This window comes from Watersipora subatra, chromosome 3 (genome assembly GCF_963576615.1).
Source record: "Watersipora subatra chromosome 3, tzWatSuba1.1, whole genome shotgun sequence".
Taxonomy (NCBI): domain Eukaryota; kingdom Metazoa; phylum Bryozoa; class Gymnolaemata; order Cheilostomatida; family Watersiporidae; genus Watersipora; species Watersipora subatra.
The window spans coordinates 14,014,878-14,040,414 of record NC_088710.1 but is presented as its reverse complement, the minus strand read 5'-3'; the positions used below and the strand labels follow the sequence as shown (position 1 = coordinate 14,040,414).

The window sequence follows — 25,537 nt, the reverse complement described above, 5'->3', positions numbered from 1 at the left end:
TATAGGTAAGAGCTAGGAACCAGATCTTATCTATAGGTAAGAGCTAGGAACCAGATCTTATCTACAGGTAAGAGCTAGGAACCAGATCTTAATAATAGGTAAGAGCTAGGAACCAGGTCTTATATATAGGTAAGAGCTAGGAAACAGGTCTTATCTATAGGTAAGAGTGAGGAACCAGATCTTATATATAGGTAAGAGCTAGGAACCAGATCTTATCTATAGGTAAGAGCTAGGAACCAGATCTTATTTATAGGTAAGAGCTAGGAACAATATTCTATCTATAGGTGAGTAGTTAGGAACCAGACCACCCTTTAGACAAGCTACTGACCCTATAAAGCTTTAAATGGCAAAAAGATTACTAGCACCATGACTGTTGACGACAGCTTTTTTTACGTTTGCAACAACTTAAAAGCAAACCTGTACTTGAAAATATATTCATTTGACAAATAAGGATGATCTGAATGTAATATTTTAGCAAAGAGTAGCAAACCAATGTGATAAAAGCTGGTTCATAATCCTTAGTTCCGAAAAGGTGTTACTCTACTGATCATTGATGAGATCGTTGCTTATGAAAATCAATTGTATTCATTCATGTTCAACCGCTAATCATACCAAATAATAAATAATCGTATGTGTAGGTATGTTGTACGATCATCAGAACATTATCAGAAATGTAATTAAAAGCCTAATTGAAAATTTTGTTTGAAAATATGAGAAATATTTATAGCTTCATATATGACAGAGTTATGTGAAGTTCATCCAAAGGAATGCTATCAATCAAATCACTAATCAATTGAAATCAGTTTGGCTAGCATTGACAAAAAAGAAAGTGAAATGACGAGATAAATTAGTCAATCAACTACCACGTAAAGACAATGAACGGAAGTGTCCTGTGCTCGTCTCTCCCAAATCTTCAGAGGCACAAATTAAACATTCATCCCTACTCCTTTCCTATGATAGATATGCTGCAAATGGCTGGATGTTATCACAAAGAACTTTGCGTACAGATATATTATAGGTTACTTCTGGTCAGCCACTCAAACTCCTGCAAGATCAGCAAAGAGTGTTTTAGTTCGATAAAATTAATGGAAATGTCTGTACGAAAAAATGAAACTAAACTGCATCAAGTCATACTACTGGCGCTATCCCTACCACTTCATCTTCGTAAATAGGTCATTGGTAAATAAATAGATCAGTTGTAAGTAATAGGGCATTTGCACATAGGTCATTGGTAAATAATAGGGCATTGGTAAATAAGTCATTGGTAAGTAATAGGTCATTGGTAAATAGGTCATTGGTAAACAATAAGGCATTGGTAAATAGGCCATTGTAAATTATAGGGCATTGGTAAATAATAGGTCATTGGTATATGGATCATTTACGGAAACTTGAGACTTGCATAGGTAATCTACATGTATATAATGCAGCTGTACAGCCCTTCAATTGGTCACACTGGAATATCCTACTGTATAGATAGCTTCTTGTTGTACGTAGGTAATCTTCATCCATACAGTTGTATAATCCTTATAATGTGCATTTGGTTTACAATTTAAGCAATATAGGCTTATGTACACATACACACCAAACTTATATACACCAATATACACGCAAACACATATGAATCTACACAAAATATACATGAATATGTACGCATATATGTACGCATGCTTACATGAACACATGGATTATAACTTGTTATAATAGATCAAAAATAATATAAAATTAATTAGCTCACAAATATAATTAAATAATAAGAGAGTTTGAGATCCTGGAGTGATTAGCAATTTAGTTGGCAGTTTGATAAATGGGTCAATAAATGGGTCATGTGTGTATCACCAACTCTTGTTCATTAGTTGTAAAAATATCACATTAGGAATTACCATCCTTTTAATTTAAACAGATATGAAGAAATGAGCTAACAACTTTTCACCCCAGGGTTGTATTCAATTGGTATTTGTCGAATTTATTCAAAAGCTTTTCTGAACCAACATTTTAAAATTAGTTTGCATAGAATGTTCAAAGAAACAGTGGTAGATTTTTTGCAAAGGATTCAATCTTTAATTAAAAAAAACGCAATTCAACATCTTGACCCTCGTAATCTAGATTCATTTGTATTTCTCATGTCAGTCAAAATGATCAGAAGACATCATTTTATTGATTTTCATGCAACTGAAAATCATTGATCATCTTTAAAGAAATCAAAAGCAATTTGCTGTTTAACAAAAACACATAATTTTTTCAAAAAATAGATGAAGCTTCTTGGAAAGTCTCCAAAAAATAATAACTTACCTGTCTTTTTCTCATAGCCATAGGATCAATAAGGACATTGATGAGTGTAGGCTTGTCAGAGGTGGCGGAGAGGGTAGCAGTCAAAGCATCCTCTAGTTCTTGTGGAGTTTTGGCTAAGTAACCAGGGCAGTCCAATGCTGAGATGATTTTGTCATAGCGACACTCTGGAGACAGCATTGCGGGATGGAGGCTACAATATACCTTCAGCAAAAAATTGACAGATTCAAAGATATCTCTTGGTAAAACTAGGCAACTAGACTATGTACATCAGAATTGTTACTTGAATCAAATTGTGTTAAAGAACAAGATAGCCAGTCTATTTTGGGATGCCAATAATATATACACATACTGATTGTCTATTGTTGTTTGTCATGTCTGCATTTGATACATTTGTTTGCATTTGATATGATATTTCAATTCATAATTATATTTATACATCCTATCCGTGTGCTAGTAGTAATCCCATGTAATAGCTAAGCGATAATGAGCTTCAACAACAGAGCTTGAAGGAAAAGATAACCTACATGTACATTGAGATGGCTAAAGGCAGACAGCATATAATAACACTGTGTAAACTTGATGAATCAGTGAAGAAGCCACGCCCACCGACAGAAAAAATGCCTTTAATCATCAAGCAACTGATTGTCTATATTTCATGGAAGTGAAGCTTTCACAATCTATACATATAATTCTCAAAGTTTATGTGTCTGTTATTATGTTATTTTGTGATTCTGCACTTTGGTTTGTCCAGCTGCAGCTATTAAAATATTGGAATAAAGAATCTGTATCACAGAAGATTTGATCTCAGAACCTCCCGTTCACCAGATGATATGTTAAACCATTGAGCTACGCGAGAAAGATGGATTTATTGGGTGATATATGTCACTGTGTGGGTGAAAATACACTATCGCTCTTCATTACAGCACAACGTAATTTTATGCTTGCTCTCACAGCTCTTTTTAGTAACAGCTGTAGATATCTAGCTTACTCATATTAGCCAATGGCAATGTGCCAGGCTAATGGCAAGTGCCAGACCACTACATTACCTGCCACTGTTTTATAAGCTGTTTTTTAATACCTGTGCAACACCGGACATTCCGCTAGTTGTCTATAACTTGCTGGATGGAAGTAACTGGTTTGATCGATCACCAATTGCAAGTAAATTGTTGTTTGGTATTCATGTTTTACAAAAATGTGTTTGTCCTGTTTCAAGTTTCACATTTTACAATTATTGCATTATATCTCTAGTATGTACCGGTCACAAACTCTTGTTAATAAACATCTGTACATAAGGATTGTTGGCATATGCTAATTCTATTTCAGCGCACAGTTAGTTGATAATACCCCGCCATAAATTCAAAACTTTGCCCCCATTAGTTACTAATACTAGTATTAGTTATTGGTATCAACATTAGTTAACAGTATTAGTGTTAGTTACTAGCCTTAACGTTAGTTGCTGGTATATGTATCGCCTCCTAGTAATATTGCTACTAACTACTAGTAATATTGTGACATCAGTGCTAGTTGCTAGTATTATTTACAAGTATTGGTATTACTAGCTGGCTTCAATATTCGCTTCTGGCATCGGTGTTTGTCACTGACATTGTTGTTAGCTGCTAGTATTGGTGATCCTTATTAGTGCTAGTTACTCATAAAAGTGTCAGCTACTGACATCAGTGATGATGACAGGCACTAGTATTACTTAGAAGTGTTAGTGGTAGCCATTATTACTATTGCCTCAAACTTGTCTATAGGTTTGCTAGTCATGACAAACTAACAACTGCCCAAACTTGTGCCTGATATTCAGTGATCAGGTCATGATTCTCTCACTATATTTTCTTATTCATGTAACTTGGTTAGCACATTTACTCATGTAGTCAACAACAATAGAAATATACTGAGACTCCCCATGAAAGCCAATAATGTTCAAGCAATTGATATATACAACAAAAAGGGACGGAATTGGGCATTAGGACCTCTAAAATCATAGTCTAGAATAAAAATACCTTAGGGTGGGATCCTTGCTAGTGGACAAATCATTGAATGTGTTTGGGTCGGCGCCAAAGGCAATTCCGCTGTTGTTCATAACCAGAAATATTATGGGCAGCTTGTATCTACAGAAAATCATGCGACAGAGTTACCGTAGACAGCGCTTCGCATAGAGACACACAACTCATGGCTGTGTTGGTGGAAACATAACTCAAACATGTCAGAAGTACTGTGTAAGATCCAGCTGTTCTATTAATAGGGAACTTTCCTCACAATCATAGTCCCAGCACCTCTGCAGGATTTGGCAGATCAACAAAACAAGAATGAAAAACTACTGCGTTATCTCAGTCTATTGTAAAGGTATTAGCTATTCAGACTTTAGATGAGAAGGCAACATAAACCAAATAATAAAGAATACAATGTCTAGATGTTAGTTCAAAATTAACTCAAAAAGTGTCGAGGCTTTACAACTATGTTTAATTGTTACATCATGTGAGAAGTTGTCTGCTCTCAGCAATCAAAAAAGTGCAGCTGACCATTATCAGAGAAGAATAGCGCAAAATTAACTATATTATAATGTGGAGTTTCCTCAAGGTGGTTTTATTGTATGAATGTTGACAAGGATAATTCAAGACGACTGCTTAGCTAGGCTGCTTGATCACTACTGATGAGTCATAAAGATAACATCAGCTAGACCACCCATAACATTGCTTCAAGGTCACACATACTTAGTACACATATAACAAGCTCCTTTTTGGGAGGACAGTAAAACAAAACTTAAAATGTCAGTGAATACAAAAGCATAAAAATAGAAAATGTTTATAATAGAGTTTGGAGCTGAGTTAACTAAAATGTATGTCGGTGGATGCAGCTTACTAAGCGAGGTTAATGTTACATGCTCAATTTTTAAAATTAGTTTTCTGGCTGGGGGTACCTCACTGGTGGTTTGGATATGCGCCCTGACCTAGTTGTGTGCGTTTGCGGAGATGGAAGTGACTGATAATTACTACTAGGCTGGTGGGTGGTGTGTGAAGACTGTGAGGTATCTGATGAGGTTAAAGGCTGTGTGGCCTCTGACCTTGTGTCATTGTGGTCTACACCTTGTGCCGGTCTATGTTCCACTGCCATAAAATTACGCATGGTTATATTCTCTAATTGCAAAGATTGCAGGGTTGTTGGGGCTTCCTTGTATGGCCTCAAGAATTTTATGTTCCTTCTAAAAACTCTACCCTTGCCGATATTCACATAAAAACTCCTGGGTGTCTCTGCTCTCCGGATGATCACACCATCTACCCAACGCCGATGGCCTAGTTGGCACCAAACTCTCATGCCCACACACATCTCAATAGGTCGCCTAGCTGGGCTTGTGTTGAACATATCTTGCGACTGGCGCTCTCTGAAAGCTTTCTCAATTAGGTTAATGTCTACTTTTTGAAGTTTGAGCTGTTGAGGCATGAACTGAAGATTGTTTCTTAGATTTCTTGACTGTAATAGAACTGAAGGCGATGGTAATTTACCCCCCAGTGGTGTAGATCGAAGGGAGGCTAAGACATCAAACAATGTTTGATTTGACTCATGGGCCTTTTTCAGGCTGCTTTTGATAGTTTGATTCATCCTTTCAGCAAGGCCGTTAGAACGAGAATAATACGGACTAGATGTGATATGCTGTATCTCAAGTTCTTTTAGAAACTGTTCAAATTCAAATGATGTAAAATACGAAGCATTATCAGAAACTAGGATCTCAGGTCTACCAAAGTCAAGGAACTGCCTACGCAGTATCTCGACAATGCTACTTGAGTTTGCATTCTTCAGCTCACAGCAGGTAGGCCATTTGGAATATCTGTCTACCGTGACTAGATACTCCTTGCCAGCTAAGTGAAAAACATCTATGCTTACTGATTGCATTGGATACTGCGGTATGTCATATGGTTCGTAAGCACATTGTGAATTTGCCCTCACATTCTCCTGGCATGTTGCACAACTCAACACCACATCCTGTATCTGCCCCTGATAACCTGGCCAGTACACGGAATTTTTGGCTTTCTCTATGCACTTACTAACCCCTAAATGTCCTATGTGAATGATATCTATTACCTGCTTGCGCATAGACACTGGGATAACTATTTGACTGTTTTTAAGTATCAGACCATCGTGTGTCGTCAAATCATATCTCGCTGCCCAAAATGGTTTCAGTGGTTCAATGCACATTCTCCTCTTAGCTGGCCAGCCATTTCGTATGTAGCTGCTAAGGATTTGTAGAGTGCTGTCTGATTGCACTGTGCTAAGGAGCCGGTCTTTGAAGGTTGGGTTTCTAAGGACACCGCTAGTGACTGAATGGATTTGTTCTGTATCTAGTGAGCTTAGAGCTTCTGCATCTTCACATAAATCTGCCAAAAAGGCACGCGATAGTGTGTCTGCAAGAACTAGAGCTTTACCTGGTTTATGCACAAGTGTGTAATCATATAATTGATTGCGTAGTCTCATTCTCAATAGCCTGGGACTGATATCATTAAGACCCTTATTCATGATTCCTATGAGTGGAAGATGATCCGTTTCTACCACTACATGTTGACCATATATATATTGATGGAATCTTCGTAAGCCAAACTGAACTGCTAGATATTCTTTTTCGATTTGAGCATACTTTTTTTGAGTGTCTGTCAGTGTGCAGCTAGCAAACTCAATCGGCTGCCCGTTATGCATTATCACTGCACCCATGCCATACTGACTGGAGTCCACAGATAATACAATAGGCAGGTCTGGATCAAACATTCGCAATGCTGGAGTGGATGTCACCACAGCCTTCAGTTGCGCCAAGGACTCATCATGTGTGCCTGACCACGACCAAGTCGCATTTTTTTTTGTTAGTTCTCTCAGCGGGGTGGTTATGTCTGACAAATTAGGGCAAAACTTTGAGAGATAAGTTGCCATTCCAAGCAATCTACGAACATCTTCCACATTTTGTGGTTGAGGCATGTCAATGACTGCTTTGATCTTAGCTGGATCAGGCTTGATGACTCCATCCCCAATTATGTGACCTAGATATTTGATGTGCTTTTGTCTGAATGTACACTTTGACTCATTTAACCGGAGGTTCTTTTCTCGGCACCTTTCTAGCACTGATTTGAGGATTGCGTCATGTTCAGCCATTGTGGGTGCATGAATCAAGAGGTCATCGACATAGCACTCAACGCCTTTTATATCCTCAAATAGTTCAGAAACTGTGCGACAAAATATCTCTGGGCTTGAAGAAATACCATATGGCAACCTTAAAAACCTGTATCTACCGAAGGGAGTGGCAAATGTGGTGAGTAGGCTACTATCTTCGTCTAGCTCCAACTGTAAGAAGCCAGATGTAGCGTCTAACGTTGTGAATACCCGCGATTTAGATAGTTTAGCAAATATTTCTGATGCCGTGGGTAGTGCAAAATGTTCACGCCGTAAACATTTATTCAACTGAGTAGGATCTAGACAAATTCTAAGTGAGCCATTTGGTTTTAATACATTTACAATAGGGTGAACCCAATCTGTGGCCTGTTTCACTTTGGCTATAGTGCCCTGAGATTCCATTTTTTGAAGAGTGTCCTTCAACTTATTGCGCAATCTAAAGGGAACCCTTCTGGCACTTTGAATTACTGGTTTAGCATTTTCTTTCAGTTGCAGAGCATGTTTGCATGGGAGGCACCCCAAACCACTGAACACATCTGGGTAAGCTTTAGCAAGGTCATCGCTGACTGTATTTGAGACATTGACCAAACCCAATTCCATTGCACTTGGTAATCCTAACAAGGTCTTCTGACCTGCACTTGATGACACTATTACAAAATCTAGTGGTACAAAACGAGCGCTAACATCCACCAACAATGTTACTTTACCTAGTACATCTAGTTCATGGTTGCTAAATGAAACTAATGACTTGCCATACTTTTGTAGAGGTGTATGCACCGATAAAGAGTCAAATATCCCTTTAGGCATGACATTGCATGAAGCTCCAGTGTCAACTTTGAGATGTAGCGGCTTTTCATTGCACCTTGTGGTGATGCACCATTCTCTTCGGCTCTTGTCGTTGTTCACAGTAAAAGTTATGTCATTCTGTTCTCCACTGGTCTCTACTAGCTCATATGCAGCTTTGGCAGCAGACTTACGCTGTGATGCCATACAAGCTATGCTGAAATGATTCATCTTGTGGCAATTTCGGCACTCTTTGCCGTATGCAGGGCATGCTCCTTTAGGGTGACTCGACTTACAGTATTTACAGTTATTTACTCTGGCGCCGTTCTTATTCTTGTGAGCTAGATGGTTCGGTTGTTGTACTGTATTAATATTAGCATTCTCTTTGTCTATCTTCATATCTGTAAGATAATGTTTGGTGGCTTCCGCCCGACGACACAGCTGTATAATTTTGTTCAAATCCGGATTGCCATCTAAATTGAATATGTCCTCTCTGACTTCTGGTGAGTTAATGCCACATACAATTCTGTCTATCAGAGCACTATTTTGTTCATCAGCATGTATATTGCAAGTAGACAAGAGTCCGCGTAGTGCAGTTAAAAAATTGTCGAATGATTCACCTGGAAGCTGTGTTCTGTTATGAAACTTGTACCGTTCATAGATAATTTTCACTTGTGGTGTAAAGTGCCGGGTGAATGCCTCCTTAACCTTTTCAATATCCTTGCGGTCTTCTTCAGGAAGATTGAAAGTTCGGAATATCTCCTGACCCTGTGGTCCAGGTAGGGTTAACAGTATGGCTACTTGGATTTCTCCCCCTTTTGTTGACTTCTCTGTTGCTAGCATATAAAAGTTAAATTGTTCAAGCCATTCGTGCCAGCTTCTGCTAGTCTCACTGGGGTTGCCAGCATTAGATATAAAGCAACCTGGAGCTCGCAAACCACCCTCTGCCATTACTATCCAGAAGCGATAATCCACACTATATACTATAGACGTCCTGACACCATATTATAATGTGGAGTTTCCTCAAGGTGGTTTTATTGTATGAATGTTGACAAGGATAATTCAAGACGACTGCTTAGCTAGGCTGCTTGATCACTACTGATGAGTCATAAAGATAACATCAGCTAGACCACCCATAACATTGCTTCAAGGTCACACATACTTAGTACACATATAACAGTTATCTCAGTCTATTGTAAAGGTATTAGCTATTCAGACTTTAGATGAGAAGGCAACATAAACCAAATAATAAAGAATACAATGTCTAGATGTTAGTTCAAAATTAACTCAAAAAGTGTCGAGGCTTTACAACTATGTTTAATTGTTACATCATGTGAGAAGTTGTCTGCTCTCAGCAATCAAAAAAGTGCAGCTGACCATTATCAGAGAAGAATAGCGCAAAATTAACTTCGTTTTACCTTGACCTCTGTGAAAATGTTTTCTCAGAGAGCAGATAAGTCTTACAAGACAGGACTGAGAAGTGCATAAGAGTGGCAAGTAGACACAAAACAGGAAGCATATAAACAGGTTGCAGGAAACACACATGAAGAGACTACCTGGCAGCTGTCTCTAGCTCCATAATAGAGAAACCTATGGCGCTGTCACCCTCAACACACACAACTCGTTTGCTTGGATGTCGGTCTCGACACAGCATGGCTGCAGCAATTGCGAATCCGGGTCCAACTCCCATAGTACCAAATGAACCAGCATCCAGCCTGTTGAGAGAAAAGTTGGAAAGCCACGAAGCGTAGAAACCGCGTCTCGTATACAAGTAGAACTTGAAAGACAACACAACAAACTGGTCAATGTTAAACAGATTGACAGTTGATTGGCTAAGAATATCTGCAACAAAATTTATAATCTTTGTAATTAAAATGAATAATCATGGAAACTGCCCTTTTCTTTGCAAAATCATACACTCAATGATTGCTGATGGCACATTGTTACAGCTAAGTGTACAATAGTTGTATAAGCAGTACACACAATGATTGCTGATGGCACATTATTACAGCTAAGTGTACAATAGTTGTAGCAACAAAAAAATTCAGAGAACTTTTGGATTTAAATAACGGGCAAAGATGGTAAATTATAAATTCATATAGTATAATATTTAGAAACTTTATTAACGTATAAATAAAACTGAACAGTTATAAAACTTTGCAGGATTTAAAAATTTTGCAAGGGTAGAAAGGAATGTACTAAATATGAATATACTAAAAGATAAATAGAAAGATACTAAATATGTAAACATGGGTGTTTAGTATTATCGGTAAGTAAACTATTGGTAATAGTTTAGATATTGATAATACTAAATTAGATATATAAATCCCTATGTTTGTCATTGGTCTGTTGGCTGGTCTGTCATTTGTGAGTCCAGTGTTAGCGATAAAATTTTATGAAAGAAAAATTCACTTTGCACTAAATTTGAACTCGTTACCTTCAGGTTTGCAGACAGGCCTACTAATTAAGGCATATATGTAACCTGTTTAAGATCTTGTAGCAGTTAGATTACAAGCGTTTTGTGCTTTTTGTTTATCTGTTTGTTTTATCTATTTGTTTAATGAAACAGATTTGATTTTGTTGTGTTTACCATGCGTCCAGAGAAAGTTAGTAATGAAGAGTGTTAAAAAGGAAATTTGTCACTACAGAAAAATAAAATAAAAATACCAAAACCTAAAGAAATAGAGCGTGTGATATATTTGACACAGCAATAGAAATGTAAATACATGCTAGGTAGCTGCTCTGTTGTATGACAATAGTGTTGGCTATTTGTGTGACATTTTCAAATCGAAAGAACGCGCCAGATTACTCTGGATAAGTTATTCAAGAAATAATCTAGAAGTGCTCATGGATGGTGGCAATGAGGAAAAAATGCCAAAGTGATAATGATGCTGACAGTATTCACACACCAGAAATCGTTTTACCTGACATTTCAATGAACAGAGATTCTTATGCCAAATGATGACCTTTTTCCAGTTTCACCTTCTTAAATACCGGTCTCTGTTAGATGGTTTAGTAGATCAATAAAACTTCATTATTTCTTGCATGTACTTTTATTGTTCAGATTACATGTACAGTATTGCTTACTTTTTGCATTTTCACCATCTCCATTAAAAAAATTAATTAAAAAACATGCCTTCTGGGGATTTAATAGATTGCTAGTTTTCATAATTATTATGTAAAAAATTGCTTTATAATGCGAGTAAATTGCAGTTTGAACTAGGTCAAGGAACGTTTTAAACTCATACTACAAATGAATTGAAAGCTATTAAACAAACAAGTACATAGGCAGTCTTGTGCGCTGTGAGAGATCATCATGTGTAATAGCTATGTGCATAATTATTCTCAGATGTAAAAAAGTCAAGTGGTGCAAATAGTAGCTTGGCTGAGAATCGAAAAACCAGGGTTTGAATCCCATACGGTGTAATCTTTTTCCTCACGCTTTTAAAGTGGTTTCGGACAAACAGATAGATAGACACGGCTCTTATTATAGTAAAGAAAATTAATATGCAAGTCATGTTAGCGAGCAACAGACTGGGGTATAGCTAATATTTTATTCAGTTTGTGACCACGGTTGTAGATGTTAGGATATTACAATGTACTACACAAATGACTAAGCATGTATTTTAATTGTAAATTTGCTATATTTTGCTAAAAAGCTTTTTAACATGCTTTTATAAAACTAATGCTTTTTTGCTATTAAAGCCAAATTGCTATCAAGCCTTTGATTATATACATTTGTAGGTGGGATACCTTTATATCATTCCAGCATGCACTCAGTTCAGCATTCTTGTAAATACAAGTATCTGAGAGAACACAACAGAAGATATGTAGCAAGCAGGCCCTGCTAAGGACAGAGGGGGAGATCAGACTGCACCCAGATAACAGACTCAGAAGATTAGAATAGCCGGCTAAAATTACGACTGAAATTACATTAGAGAAGGGAGTAGAAACAAGAGCTTACCGGTGCCTAGCAAGGTAGTTGTTGAGCATAGACCTTCCTATGTCCATTGTGGAAGCTCCTTCACTTACTATAATACAGTCCTTGGGAAGCAGCTTTTGAACCTGTAAAAACAAGTATTCCAGTAAAATCTCACCTTCTTGTGCAGCTTCCATCACATCATTTGAGAAGAGAATCAATCTAAAGGTGTAGTATAACATAATTGATTCATTTGTATCAAACAGGCACCAACTGTTATACCGTGGTAGTTGTCTGACACTATGTCAGAATGGAATTTAAGAGAGTGAGATCCATAGAGTTTTGTCCCAAAGCATGTCAAAAGACATAATAGACTGAGATTCATAAAAGGTAATCCTGCAGTGTGCGACACATGTATGCAGTGGGCCCTAATGCAGAGACAGTAAATAGAAACAGAAACAGGGTGTCGAGCTAATGATGCATGTACATAGTCTGGGGTCCAAAGAAGGTACAACCCACGATGTGTCAAATGTGCATGCAATAGAGTAAAATACAGTATCCAAAAAAACCATAGTGCTACTGTAGTATTTTTTTTAAACTAGTGCGGCCGGCAAAAATCATCCATCATGCGTAATCATTACGTGCACAATTATTCCATGTTGGTGTAAGGTGGTCTGATAGTTCAGTTGGCAGTGAGCTTGGCCGCAAAATCCTGATACCTGAGCAGAATTCCTATTTGAAGCATTTTTTCGTAACACTTCACGAGCATGGCTTTAGACAGACAGACGCGGCTCTTATTATAGTAAAGACTAACTGAATGCCGGTGTTGCACAGGTAATAGAATAATTACTTAATGAATTTGAGTAACTTACTTGGAAAAATAGAACTTTATTAAAATCTATACTAAAACAATACCCATATTTTGGTCCAGCTTAACAATTGTTACGAGTAACGCTCAACAGTGCTGGTTATTAACCCCGAGCAAACGCTGCAAGCCTGAGCATCTTAACCAATGTAATGACTATTTGCTCAAAGGATCCACTGTATTTAGTGTAGCATATTGGCTAAGTTCGCTGCGCCAAGATCTGGAAGTCCCGAGATCTAATCCAGTGCTGTGCGGATTTTTTATTGCTAGATTTGAATTGCTATAATGGGACACAGAGTTTAAGACAAATATTGTACTGAAATTGCTATTTACGTATACATGTATATAGTTATATTTATATATAGTTAGGTCGTAATACAAAGGAAGAATCTGAAAATATCATTTTAAATTTCTATAGATAAGTCTTTAAAAATATTACACCTCTACAATGGAGATGGGCAATTTTACATGATGCTGTACCCAAAGTGGTTGCAGGCTCAGAAGCGTCATCCTTTTCGCAATTGGTCAATCCTAACACACGTCTATTATTTGATTCTCATCAGAAGCACCAACCCTCCGTGACTGACTTCATCCCCAACCAGCCCTTATCCCATGCCTATCTAACACTACCTTTCCATCTGACTCAAACCCCTTCTGACAATACTTTCCATACTTGCTTATACATGCATATACATACTAAGGATATGTAAGTTGGTTTTTTTGGTGTTTACTATTCACACCGCTTAATTGAGCACAAAAGCTTTCAATGTAACGCTTTCTGAGTCAATGAACATGTATTACAAAATATATATTACTCTATCGATATGTAACTTTTTGTCATCCCCAGAAGTAGTTTTTTTAATGAGCTAGTAGCTTGGCGAACGAGAGATCAACAGGTGTTCCGATACAGCATAAAGAGTAACTATCTGCATAGTTATTCTGCAATTAATGGTCGATTGGTGTTAGAGTGGGAGTATCATTCAACCAAACTGAATGTCATGAGTTCGAGTCCCAATAAAACCGATCATTTTTCCCAACCTCTGACTTTGGAGAGTCGAACAGACATGACTCTCATCACAATAAAGAAGATTGCAATAGTATTCTCAGGGTCACCTGATGCTCATAATCACAGCACAAAACATAACTTCATTGGCTAATGAACGCAAGCACTAGCCAATCGACTTACTATATCAAAAGCACAGTAGAAATTCATTGGACAGGACTTGTCATTTACATTCTGTGCAACAACCTCTTTATTCACCCTCATCTTCTTTCGCAGAGTTTTCCACCAATCAGCATCTGGTGGAAACTGGTAACTCTTTGGCATATCAGCACTCAACTGTATGGATAAGATTACATATAATGTTCATATACATTACCTAATCTGCGATGTTTTATCTCATATATCAGATTTCTAGTCAAAGCTTGGGAAGACAACATTAGTTGCTTATATGGTTCACAGTACAATAACTCACCAAGTATTAAGGCTTGTTTACAACTCATTGACCAATAACAGGCTAGCATACAGAAGATGATCCAACCATATGCAGGCTTACTAGTCAAGAGTTAATACCTGCTGGACCACAGCTTTGATATCTCCATTCAATCCAATACAAGAGGTTGTATTATTGTGCAATTCCTCAGGACAAATGTCAACTTGTATGACTTTTAGATTTTTCGAATAGCGAGGAGGTAGTCCAAAATGAAGAATCCAGTTAAGACGGGCGCCTAAAAGTATCACTAGGTCTGCCTGTTGCAGCGCTCTGTGAACAGAGGATGACATGGGAAAGTAACTGCTGATTATTGATCTATCAAAAGTGTAAGAGTAAGCTTGCTTACATTTGAGTATAAAAATACTTAAACACAATGAGCAAATATATACATGAAACAAACATGATATATGATATATATAATACAAACATGATATATACCATATATATATTATATATATGATATCTATGATATACATATATGATATATGTACCCTACAGGATGAAAATATTCGATGGATTTAATAATTCGCGAGTTCACGTACAGTCAAATCCGCGAATTTATTAAAATCCGCGAATAATTAGTTTTATTTTTAGCACAAGGGAGAATAACTACTACCTCATATTAAAAACTAGCCGCTAGGCAGGGTTAGTAAACGTAACTGAGTTCCAAACTCTTTTAAAATCTTCGCAAGGGCTTTGAGTTAAGCCCATTGCTGATGCATGACACTTCTTTACAAAATTATTCAACGTTGTCACAAGCTATTTGGATGTCGGCACAGCATCATCATCGCAAAAATCTCTCCTGCAGTTCTTTACGTTGAAAAAACTCATAACTTACCACAAATTGTTGGTTCACCAAAGGCCTCCAAATCGATGAACATTCGTGAAAACCTCTGGATGCAGCCAAAAATATAAAGCTTAGCATGATCGACATAAAATTCTTAGCTAAACTGAAACCTAAACACGTGGTATACGTTTGTGAAGGTTTTACTTTATTGCTAGATGCTTTTACGGATTAATTTATTCGCAAATGTGTTCATCCACGAATGATTTGGTCCACGAATATGCTTGAAAAGACTATTTTCGCAAAATTTACTTCCGCGAATAATTTTATCCTGTAGGGTATAATACATATAATTATGTATATATTACTATATCATATATGTCATGTATGATATGTATACCATGTTTATATCATACATAAATATGATATATACATGATATAATATATATATACATGATATATACATGATATAATATATATATATGATGTATACATGATATAATATATATATATATGATATATACATGATATAATATATATATATATATGTATATATATATATACATATATATATGTATATATATCATATACATGTATGTTATCATATAGAGCTTTCAATCTATTCTCAAGAATCCGACTATCAACTATTTTTGTAATGTACAGATAAGAGGACAGGCTATAAAATGCATGATTATACATGAATAAAAGCAATAAATACAGACACCAGGTTGTAGGCAGCAATAATATTAATTATTACAAATAACTTTATAAATAACTTGATTATTGTTAATTAATGTACGGACATAGACGTCTATTGAATAACAACGTGTAGAATTTATGCATGAAAGAGTCTCGGGTGAAAGATAGAATATATGATGAAGACAGACACTGTATCACAATGCAGCTGTGACAAATATATTTGATTGGTGTTTTTATCGTGAGTTTTACATTCATTGTAGTTTAAAACCTTATTTTCTGCGCTCTATTGTTATGTTATCATTTTTATTACTGTTGGGTTAACCATTTATGGTTCCAATTCTATAACAGCCTCGTTTTGATATTGACTCAAGAGACGAGAGACGGCCATCACTACCAGATGCAAATAGTAGAGCGTAACTAACATTCTACGAGAAACACTTCATTATAAATACTTATTATAGTTGTCACTTAGGCTGGCCAGCCTTTTATAAATGTTCATAAATTAGTCAACAGGGTTGCTTATAACGGCTAATGTATGTTGTACAACCATCACCGAGCACAACACATATGCTGTTTAGATATTCAACAGGTAATAACTAAGTTTATTCTATAAGATCTCTGCATATATTCATCTTGTTCATAGTACCACTAATATAATACAGAGCGACCACTTGGTTATTTGGAATTGATCATAAAACACAGGCCAAGCCCCTCAACAACGTGAAGCATTTTAAATATAATGTGAACCTAATTTGCAGATTGCATCTAAGATTGCACCAAAAACTGAGATGATGATAATGCATAGACAAAAATGTATAGCTTGAATGTGTTGCCTTTACTTTGCTTCTAGTAACCCCACTAGCTTGTCCTCAAATCAAAAATAACCAGCAATAAGAAACCATTACAAATCTGAAAGTTAAACTAGGAAATTGTCAAAAGGAGCCCCACCCTTCAGCACCCAGAAGACCCACATGAAATAGATAAACTAAGGGTAGACAACTAAATGATTCCTCTCCAGATCGTTTTAGAGCAAATGTGCCAAAAAGTGAGCACTCTGGTTAAAGGAGATAAAGCTGGCTTGTTGAAACTTTAGATAACATGAAATCTAAAGCAAGCAATAGAGCTAACTAATTATATAGTTGTGCAGTATATAGCACACCTACATGTATATGCACAAGTACACCTACAGCTGTGAATGACATCAGTGTCTGGCAATTTATAAAAGTACATGTAAATGCAAGTGCCTAAAATACCTTTTATTAGTTTGATATTTACTGTGTTCATCAAAACCAGGATATGATAATTGTGAAAATTTGCTCATTGATGGAGCGTTTACAGTATTACAGTTTACATGACCGATGAGCGGATGAGGAAGGGGAAAAAGTGATGAAACTGGTTTAATCTATTGATCAGCGACCTTTGATTGATTGATTGACCTATTGACCTTTGAATATTAACATTTGACTTTAATTTTTCATACACAGAACACAGCTTCCTTTTCGATAATCAGTTGGACAATTATCACAAAAATATTTTGAAAAAGGGTGTCTAGAAACAAAATAAAAATACAGTGTGTAGACAACTTCCCATTTTGTGTGTAGAAAATTTTATAGTGTCTAAAATGGGGAGATAGTCTTTCAAACTTTCTATGTTAGGTTTAGCCAAGTTCACAGGTTCTGAAACAAAAACTATGAAGGTTCATTTATAACTGAATATGCCATTCTTGGCATGAGCAAGCAACTCCTAATTAGAGTAATTTACATCGCATTCAATTTACAGTAATACTTCAACTTACGAGTGCTCCAACGTACGAGAAACTTGAAATACGAGCCAGCTTTTAAGCAAGTTTTAGCACTAACATACGAGCCATGTTTGAGATACGAGCACGTGAGTCAGTTGCCAAGTATGCCGGAGGTGTTTTATGAGAACAGCATCACTCTGTATTTTTTAACTGCTCAGGTTATACTTTTGTACCGTGTTGTTTTGTGCGATTTTCAGTGCAGAATTAAAAGTACTCTGGGCTGACCGAAAGTTTGCGAAGAATGAAAAATGAAAGATAATGCAAAGCAAAAGCGAATGATAACAGTTGATATTAAACGGAAAATTATTGAAAAATATGCAAAATGTGTATGCGTGATTGAGCTAGCTCAGCAATATGACAGAAATACATCCACAATTATCAAACAGAAGGATTATATTCAGGGCATTTAGTTCGCAAGACTGGCCATAGTTTCTAAACGGCGCAGCGATCTTCACGGCCGCTCAGGCATTGGATAAACAATTGGCCGGTTACAGCGTAACTGAAACGATGCTATATGAAAAGGCCGGTGCTATCTAGCAAAACTATAAAAATAGACATTCGGACAAGTTGGCTAGTGGTTGTGCATTAACCTTTTGTGACGACACCTGCGTTCGTCCTAATCGCAACATGTTGAAACGGCGACAAAAGCAAACGTCTTTATATAGGATTATCTTACAACGGCTGGCTAGTCGTGAAAGCGAAACAAAGGAAAAATTAGCTCGGCAGCGGGAAACTTCAAACTACGAACGCCGAAGAACTTTTAATTACGTTAAGTTAAAAATGAAAGTTTGCTATTAGGTTTGATTCTACGTTTGTCTTTTAAGACATTGATAAAATACAAATTTATCAAAGTCAACTGTTGTAATGAAGGTTAATTTATATCTCCCTCTCTGGCAAATGCTAGCGTTAGCTGCTATAGTATGTATTTAATTTTACTTTTTAATTAATCACATTTCCTTGCATTATTTTTTAATTGTTGCTTTGTGAAAGCATTTGGTAAATTAGGACAATAACCAACATGTTCTTTCTGTTACAATATCTTGTTTTGAGTGTTTCATTTGGATTTTTCAGAGTATGGGAACCAATCAATATATATTTAATGGTTCTATATATAAATAAATTGCACCAACATGCGAGTAAATTAACATACGAGCTCAGTCTCGGAACGCATTAAGCTTGTAAGTCGAAGTATGACTGTATATGTGTGGTGGTATGTCATTATATTTTCTTGAACTTTTAGCCAATAGTTATTCTATTCTCTAGAGAATTAAAGTAATTCTGTGTTGCAGCTAAGCATTCTATTCAAACCAAATTTAACAGTTAGCAGATATGACCCTAACATGAACCTTACCATTAGAGGCATGTATAAAATTACTAACTTTGAACGAGCTGATATTACACACTGAGGATGATCGTCAGGAATCAGGCCTTTGCCCATTGGAGTTGGTAGATATGGTAGTCCAAGTCTCTCTACAAATTCTTTCACCTCCTCTTCAGCCCGACTATATGCGGCTCCTTTATAAGTCAAACACAATGCTGTCAGAAACAGTGTGACAGTAAGTAGTTACCGGAATTGTACAAAGGAAGGTAGAATGAAGAAAAAAAGAGTTCTAAAAAAAAGACTAATCCATACATAGTTTAATCGCTGCAGCATTCACAAGTTACTCATAACTTACAGATTGTCTTCTTTTAATATTTTTTTCTCATCAAATTTTTCCACAGAGAAAATCCTGCACATAGAGTTTTAGAGGGAAAAGTCAGTTTGAAGGGCCATTCTGCCATGGCCGAGTGTATTTTAGTTACCCTAGTAAGAACTGCTGTTTCAAACCTCGATTTAAACTAACTGGGTAATCAGCTGAAAGGGTAGTACCATATATTACAGCGATGAATTGAACCTGGGTCATTGACAGAAGACAAGAATACAATCATATGTGAGTTTATATATGAAATACCAGCTAGACCATATATTGTAACCTGGAAGGTCTGAACAGTTTGGCGTTCAAATTAGCAAATAAATATTATCATCCATTTGTTATTATTGTATTATTTAGCAGTTAAGTACAATTTTAATTAATTTATCAGTTATTAGATACCTTATGAATAGTTACCAGTCAAATTATTTCACCTCTAACAATCTTTGCTTTGATAACAGCTGTGTCCGTTCATAGCAATAGGTATATGTTGGAAAAAAGATTGCATTGCGTGGGATTTGAACTCTCAACATTCAGTTTGGTAGAACAGCATTCTAATACCTGCGCTAATCGTATGCCTTACCACAACTTCAGAACAACTCAGCAGATAGTAATAACACCTGATGCTCTCTCATGGCGCACCAGTAAACAGAGTGAGCCATAACAACCAATTGAAAGTTAACAAGTGATAATGCTAAATATACTAGTGAGTACACGTAACGGACAATTAGCAAACCAATGTAGCAACAAGCAATAGCTGAACTTGGTAGTTACCTTGCTAAATGCTGATTTGCAATGGTGGGAATACTAATTAGCTAATCAATAAATTATAATGTACAAACTTTGAAATATTCAATCCAAAAGTTAAATAGACTATCACTTCTGCTTGAGCCACAATAAAAGCTTAGGAAAAGCCCAACGCTGACGTGGCAGTTTGTTTATCTATTTAGACTTATCTTGATATCAACATCTGAACCTTTGGAATATTAGTCAACTTGTGATCACAAGCCGGGTGATGGATAAATCAGTGTTTGCAGATTGGTCCAATACCAAGAGCTATCTGATTTTGTCTGATATTTCACAAAATTATTCAAAATGTAATAAATAGTGTGTTGTATAAAGGTATGTGGAACTCGTTTACTCAAGCCAAGTAACTAAAGATGAACTATAAGGCACAAACAATTTTAAAAATGCGAGTAAATACCAAGTATCCTAGGAGTTATCCACTCATTATTAGAGAACTGGTTACATACAGCGTTACACCGCCCTTGACAGCATTGTTTAACAAATTTCTTTTAAATAAGCTCTGGTTGCGCCAGTGATGATCTTGAAAGACAATGTGATTGATTTGTAATCAAAAATAACCACTAAACTAGCAATACGAATATAAACACCATCATTCAATCTTTGAAATATTGTTCTGCACCCTAAAAAATATTTTGTAGATCAAAAGCTACTGTTAGTCCAATCTATAGAAGCTAAAGGGCCAAAGATATTAGAGCAGCTGTATGTCTGTTGCGAGTTTCAGCTTTTTTATAAAATGTGTATAGACTCAGGATCTTTTAAGCAGATCACCAATACATAAATACATATGTTTATTCAGAGCAATGTGAAATAAGGGAAGACAACTTTATACTGCTCTGCATCATATCTTTATTGATTGAACTACAGTAAGTGAAGGCTGTAGAGATTCCAAAGCATTAATGCCCGCACTTTATTATTAAACTGACAAGACAAGTTTTATTAGCGTATCGATACTTGGTTTAAAGGAAGTGTAATACAGTCCCAGTCAAGCATTTTTTAAATAAATGGATATGAGACAAGACATTCTTATATTAAATCGTGCCAAATTCTCGTGAAATTATTTTAATGACTTATCGTTATTGTCATGTAATCCGACTATCGACTCAGCCAAACAAAAACTACTAGTCATCGATGATGTATTGCTAGAGTCTGGGTCTTTTACGCAAAATGTCTTTGTAGAACATTCAACACAGACCTGGCTCTAGCCAATATTATAAGTATCACTGCCGATATGATGTGAGTGGTGCGTGGCTGTTAAATCTAATGTTTTGTTAGCACGTCTTGTTAAAATTCTAGGTCTACTCTAGCCTGGGCATGGCTCTTTGGGGGGGTGGGGGGAGAGAGCCTGGGCATGGCTCTCCCCCCCCCAAAAGAGCCATGCCCAGGCTAGGTCTACTCTAGGTGCCATTCTCTAATATTACGAGTAATTTTACTATAGCAACATTTCGAATGCCAGCAAAGTCTATTTTTATTATAGTTTTTAGTATATTTTTTATAATATTTATAAAAACTTAATAAAAACAAACTTGAACATTCCCTAAACTTTGTTTACTTTGGAAATACTACTATAATAGTGATTTTTCATTGTTAGCAACACACAAATTATTAGAACAACATAAGTTTCAATATATTTATTATGAACACCTACCTGTCTATTAGCTATCAAATGGACTGCTGCAAAAATATGTAGTTGATAGTTTTTTTTACATCCAATTACAACAAATAAAAATAGACAAACTTAAATTTAGCTCTGGCCTAAACCATATTCCAAAAATTTTCTACCTATCAAAGTTTCATAGTCTTGTTTAAAGATAAAACTATTCATTGTTGATAGCCTGTAAACCAGACACAGCAAAGAGCAAAAACAACCTGATATTCACCTTTGCCAACAATGACAAGAGGTCGTCTGGCGCAGCGTATAGCCTCACAGGCTTGATGTATATGGGTCGGATCAGCCAGAGGTCTTTGGGGATTGGGACAAGATACAGTGTGCCTAAAATACAATCACCTTCTTACAGCGCCAAGTTAATAGCGACAGCAAAATCTGAATAACGGTACATGCGACATTCTTACCATACAGACTGTAGATTAACTTTTTGCAGCAGGAAAGACCCTGGCAAATCTAAATAAGATGCTCCAGGGCGGCCGGTGATGCTGTATCGGACGGCCTGCATAAAATATGAGTTACAAACATGATTTGTGACTCTATGCACTACTATAATGAACTAACAGTGCACTGTAGTGCGAGGATGTAGAGTTTCTACGAGCCTATGACAAAATCACATCTGTGAACAAATGATAAATCATATATTGCACCAACTTTACTTATGATAATGGCCAGCTATCCATTACGCATCATTCATTTTGCCGATTGACTAATAGCAAATACCGATGGGTTTTGTGATCAAAATGTGATCAAACATATCTCATTCATCCGTGTTATTGCATGACCAGTTTGCTCTCATGTATTATAGCTAGCTAATTACCTGTTTTTAGCCAAAAATGGATATTACAGGCTAAACTTTTATCATTATTGGCTGTTCTATAATGAAGAAACATACCTGATAGCACTATATACATGTATATTCCCCAAAGGTGCAAAGTTTTTAGCAGAAGCTTTAAAGTGGCAGGTTTTTCTCCAAATATATTTTTAGAATATACTTTTTATTATCCCAACCCATAATTGACTTGTTTTACTGTCATTTTCATTTAAACACATTCAAGTTTTGAAAAATAAATTTTTCTATCATGCAAATGCCAGTTGAAATCTCACACATTTCCTGTTTGTACAGCAATATGAAAAAGAAAAAATTCTCTACATGTAGGTGATGTCTCTATTTCTAGGTACAATTCTCAACATGTAGGTGATGTCTCTATTTCTAGGTCCAATTCTCAACATGTAGGTGATGTCGGTATTTCTAGGTACAATTCTCTACATGTAGGTGATGTCTGTATTCCTAGGTACAATTCTCTACATGTAGGTGATGTCGGTATTTCTAGGTACAATTCTCTACATCTAGGTGATGTCTGTATTTCTAGGTACAATTCTCTACATGTAGGTGATGTCGGTATTTCTAGGTACAATTCTCTACATCTAGGTGATGTCTGTAACCCTAGGAACAATTATTGTCTACATATAGGTTATGTCTGTATCCCTAGGTAAAATTCTCTACATGTAGGCGATGACTGTTTCCCTAGGTACAATTCTCTGCATGTAGGTGATGTCTGTATTCCTAGGTACAATTCTCTCCATGTAGGTTATGTCTGTATGTTTAGATGCAGGTATCTACATTTAGTTGATTTTTCTATATTTTCAAGTATAATTCTTTAAGCAAATTTGCATGAAATGCAAATTTAAGTTTACAATTGTTCAAAATCTTTAAATCTATCGCCATGGTGATTGACGTGCAACTTGATAACAAAAGATGACCGGTAAAATGCCAGTCATACACTAACCTTTCTCAACGTTAAAAAACATCAAATTACCAATAAAGTTCTTATCATATATTATGAATAGTGAACTGAACCTTTTCCACGTAGAATGGGATCCTAGCAACTGAATCAGGTCTAGCAGAATATTTAGCGTAGAGTCGACAGCTTTCAACCTGAGGCCATTCTTGAAAAGCATTCATTCCCTCTTGATCTGTATCACTGGAGCCAGCTATGACCAGCATCGGCCTACAAAATGGGTGTGCATTTATATTACACTTTCATATATACTAATTCAGGCAGCTAGCAGAAGGCTGCAGATAGTCTATTTGTAGCTGCATGTACTTGCTGACAGGTGACAGCAAGTGCTGCATCTTACAATAGATGTAACTAGTCATCTGATAAGCAGTCAAATCCAAACACAATTCATGTGGAGTTGTTATTCAAGGGTAAATATCGATAAGTGAATACATATGATCTATTTTAAACTGGCACTGTTCACTTCAAAATTATGTTTGGATGGCAATAGTAGCCGTATCAAAAATGAAAAAATATGAACAACTATATACTGTCTCAAAGACAGCCTCTTCATTGGTTGGCTGAACCAGTCATTGTTCTATCTTCCTACTTTCAGCATTCTTATTTTCGACGTGTATACATCGCTTCTAGAAAAAGTGCAAAACTGAGCTTGGTACTTGACAGCTTTGTCAAATTTTACATTGGGTGAACAAACATATTTCTCAAGCGGAAAAAGGAAGAGATAAATGGAGAGAGAAGAAGAAAGAGAAGAGCCTCAATGATTACCATGAATTTTCCTTAGCGTTTGCCATTCCTGTGAGAGCATTAAGGAGCCCTGGTCCAGAAACTGTGAGACACACAGCAGGTCTAAAAGTAACCAGCACAAAAAAGTACAAGTACACGTAACGGGCAGTCTGCTATTGTATCTCATATTTTATGTAAAATATCAGCCTTTTATATTTATACTTATATAGTAAGGTATTCTCTTGACTTACCTCCCTGTCAAGTAGCCTATAGCACTAGCTGCATAACTAGCCTGCAATAAAATGACAATTTAAGGTTTAAACTAGTACTTTTCATCTAATTAGATTTGCACTAGAGATCGAGTGATACATACTTACTTATGACCAAAAGTATACAGAGTTTGAAAGTAGAGCAGCAGCATGACGATGTCTAATAGAACATGCAAGAATGCTGATAACATTCTATTCTAAAATTGCTATTTAATAAATAATCCTACCGCTTGTTCATTTCTCATGCCTATAAATTTTATCCCCACTTCTTGTAAGGTTGCTCCCAGCTCAATGACTGGATATCCAACAATTCCAAAAGCATATTCAATGCCCTGCAACATAAAAATAAACGTGATGATTTCACCTTCTTAAACATCATTTGTAAAAATGTGGTAAATTCGGAATCAAACAAATACACCCAAATAAAAAAGGATCACAAAATATATGTACCTTTAGCATACTCAAAAAAATATAAATTCGCTTTGTATTCTTCAGCCAAACTATAGTATAAACATGTTCTACTCCACATTGTTCTCTAAACATGAAATGCTTGAGACGCGCATTCAACCGGCATTTGCATGATACAGCAACATAGATTTTAGAATTTGAACACGTTAAAAAGCAAATGAAAGTTGAATAAGTCAAATTTTGGTTTCTTCCTAACATAAAGCGTGTTTTTTATTTCATTAACATCATATAATAAGAGAAACCTGCTGCTTCAAAGCGTCGGCTAAAATTGTTGCACCATCTTTGGTTATAGCGCTATCAGCCATGTTTCTTAATCACGTGGTT

The 25,537-nt window shown here is 36.2% G+C and overlaps 2 protein-coding genes across 2 annotated transcripts; both read right to left on the bottom strand.

The window, feature by feature from the left end:
* Positions 1–479: 479 nt before the first annotated feature.
* On the bottom strand, positions 480–25,537 carry LOC137392145 (2-hydroxyacyl-CoA lyase 1-like). Its single transcript, XM_068078775.1, has 15 exons — positions 25,456–25,537; positions 24,973–25,077; positions 24,728–24,768; positions 24,519–24,599; positions 23,813–23,963; positions 22,359–22,453; positions 22,166–22,278; positions 19,170–19,305; positions 14,587–14,776; positions 14,200–14,352; positions 12,194–12,294; positions 9,786–9,944; positions 4,296–4,403; positions 2,290–2,479; positions 480–1,045 (listed from the first exon to the last, which is right to left on the bottom strand). The coding sequence occupies exons 1-15, from the start codon at positions 25,516–25,518 to the stop codon at positions 1,013–1,015; spliced, it is 1,719 nt and encodes a 572-aa protein (XP_067934876.1). The 5' UTR covers positions 25,519–25,537; the 3' UTR covers positions 480–1,012.
* Positions 5,191–9,180, bottom strand: LOC137392109 (uncharacterized). Its single transcript, XM_068078735.1, has 2 exons — positions 8,309–9,180; positions 5,191–7,219 (listed from the first exon to the last, which is right to left on the bottom strand). Exons 1-2 carry the CDS (start codon positions 9,178–9,180, stop codon positions 5,191–5,193), a joined length of 2,901 nt encoding a protein of 966 aa, XP_067934836.1.

Coding starts and splice junctions, on each gene's coding strand:
- LOC137392109 (XM_068078735.1), bottom strand. CDS start 9,180: ATGGCAGAGGGTGGTTTGCGAGCTCCAGGTTGCTTTATATCTAATGCT. Junction 7,220..8,308: donor GAATGGTGCATCACCACAAG/GTGCAATGAAAA, acceptor AGATGTTCGTAG/ATTGCTTGGAATGGCAACTT.
- LOC137392145 (XM_068078775.1), bottom strand. CDS start 25,518: ATGGCTGATAGCGCTATAACCAAAGATGGTGCAACAATTTTAGCCGAC. Junction 14,353..14,586: donor TCAAAGCTGTGGTCCAGCAG/GTATTAACTCTT, acceptor TTATCCATACAG/TTGAGTGCTGATATGCCAAA. Junction 1,046..2,289: donor TGGCTATGAGAAAAAGACAG/GTAAGTTATTAT, acceptor CTGATCTTGCAG/GAGTTTGAGTGGCTGACCAG.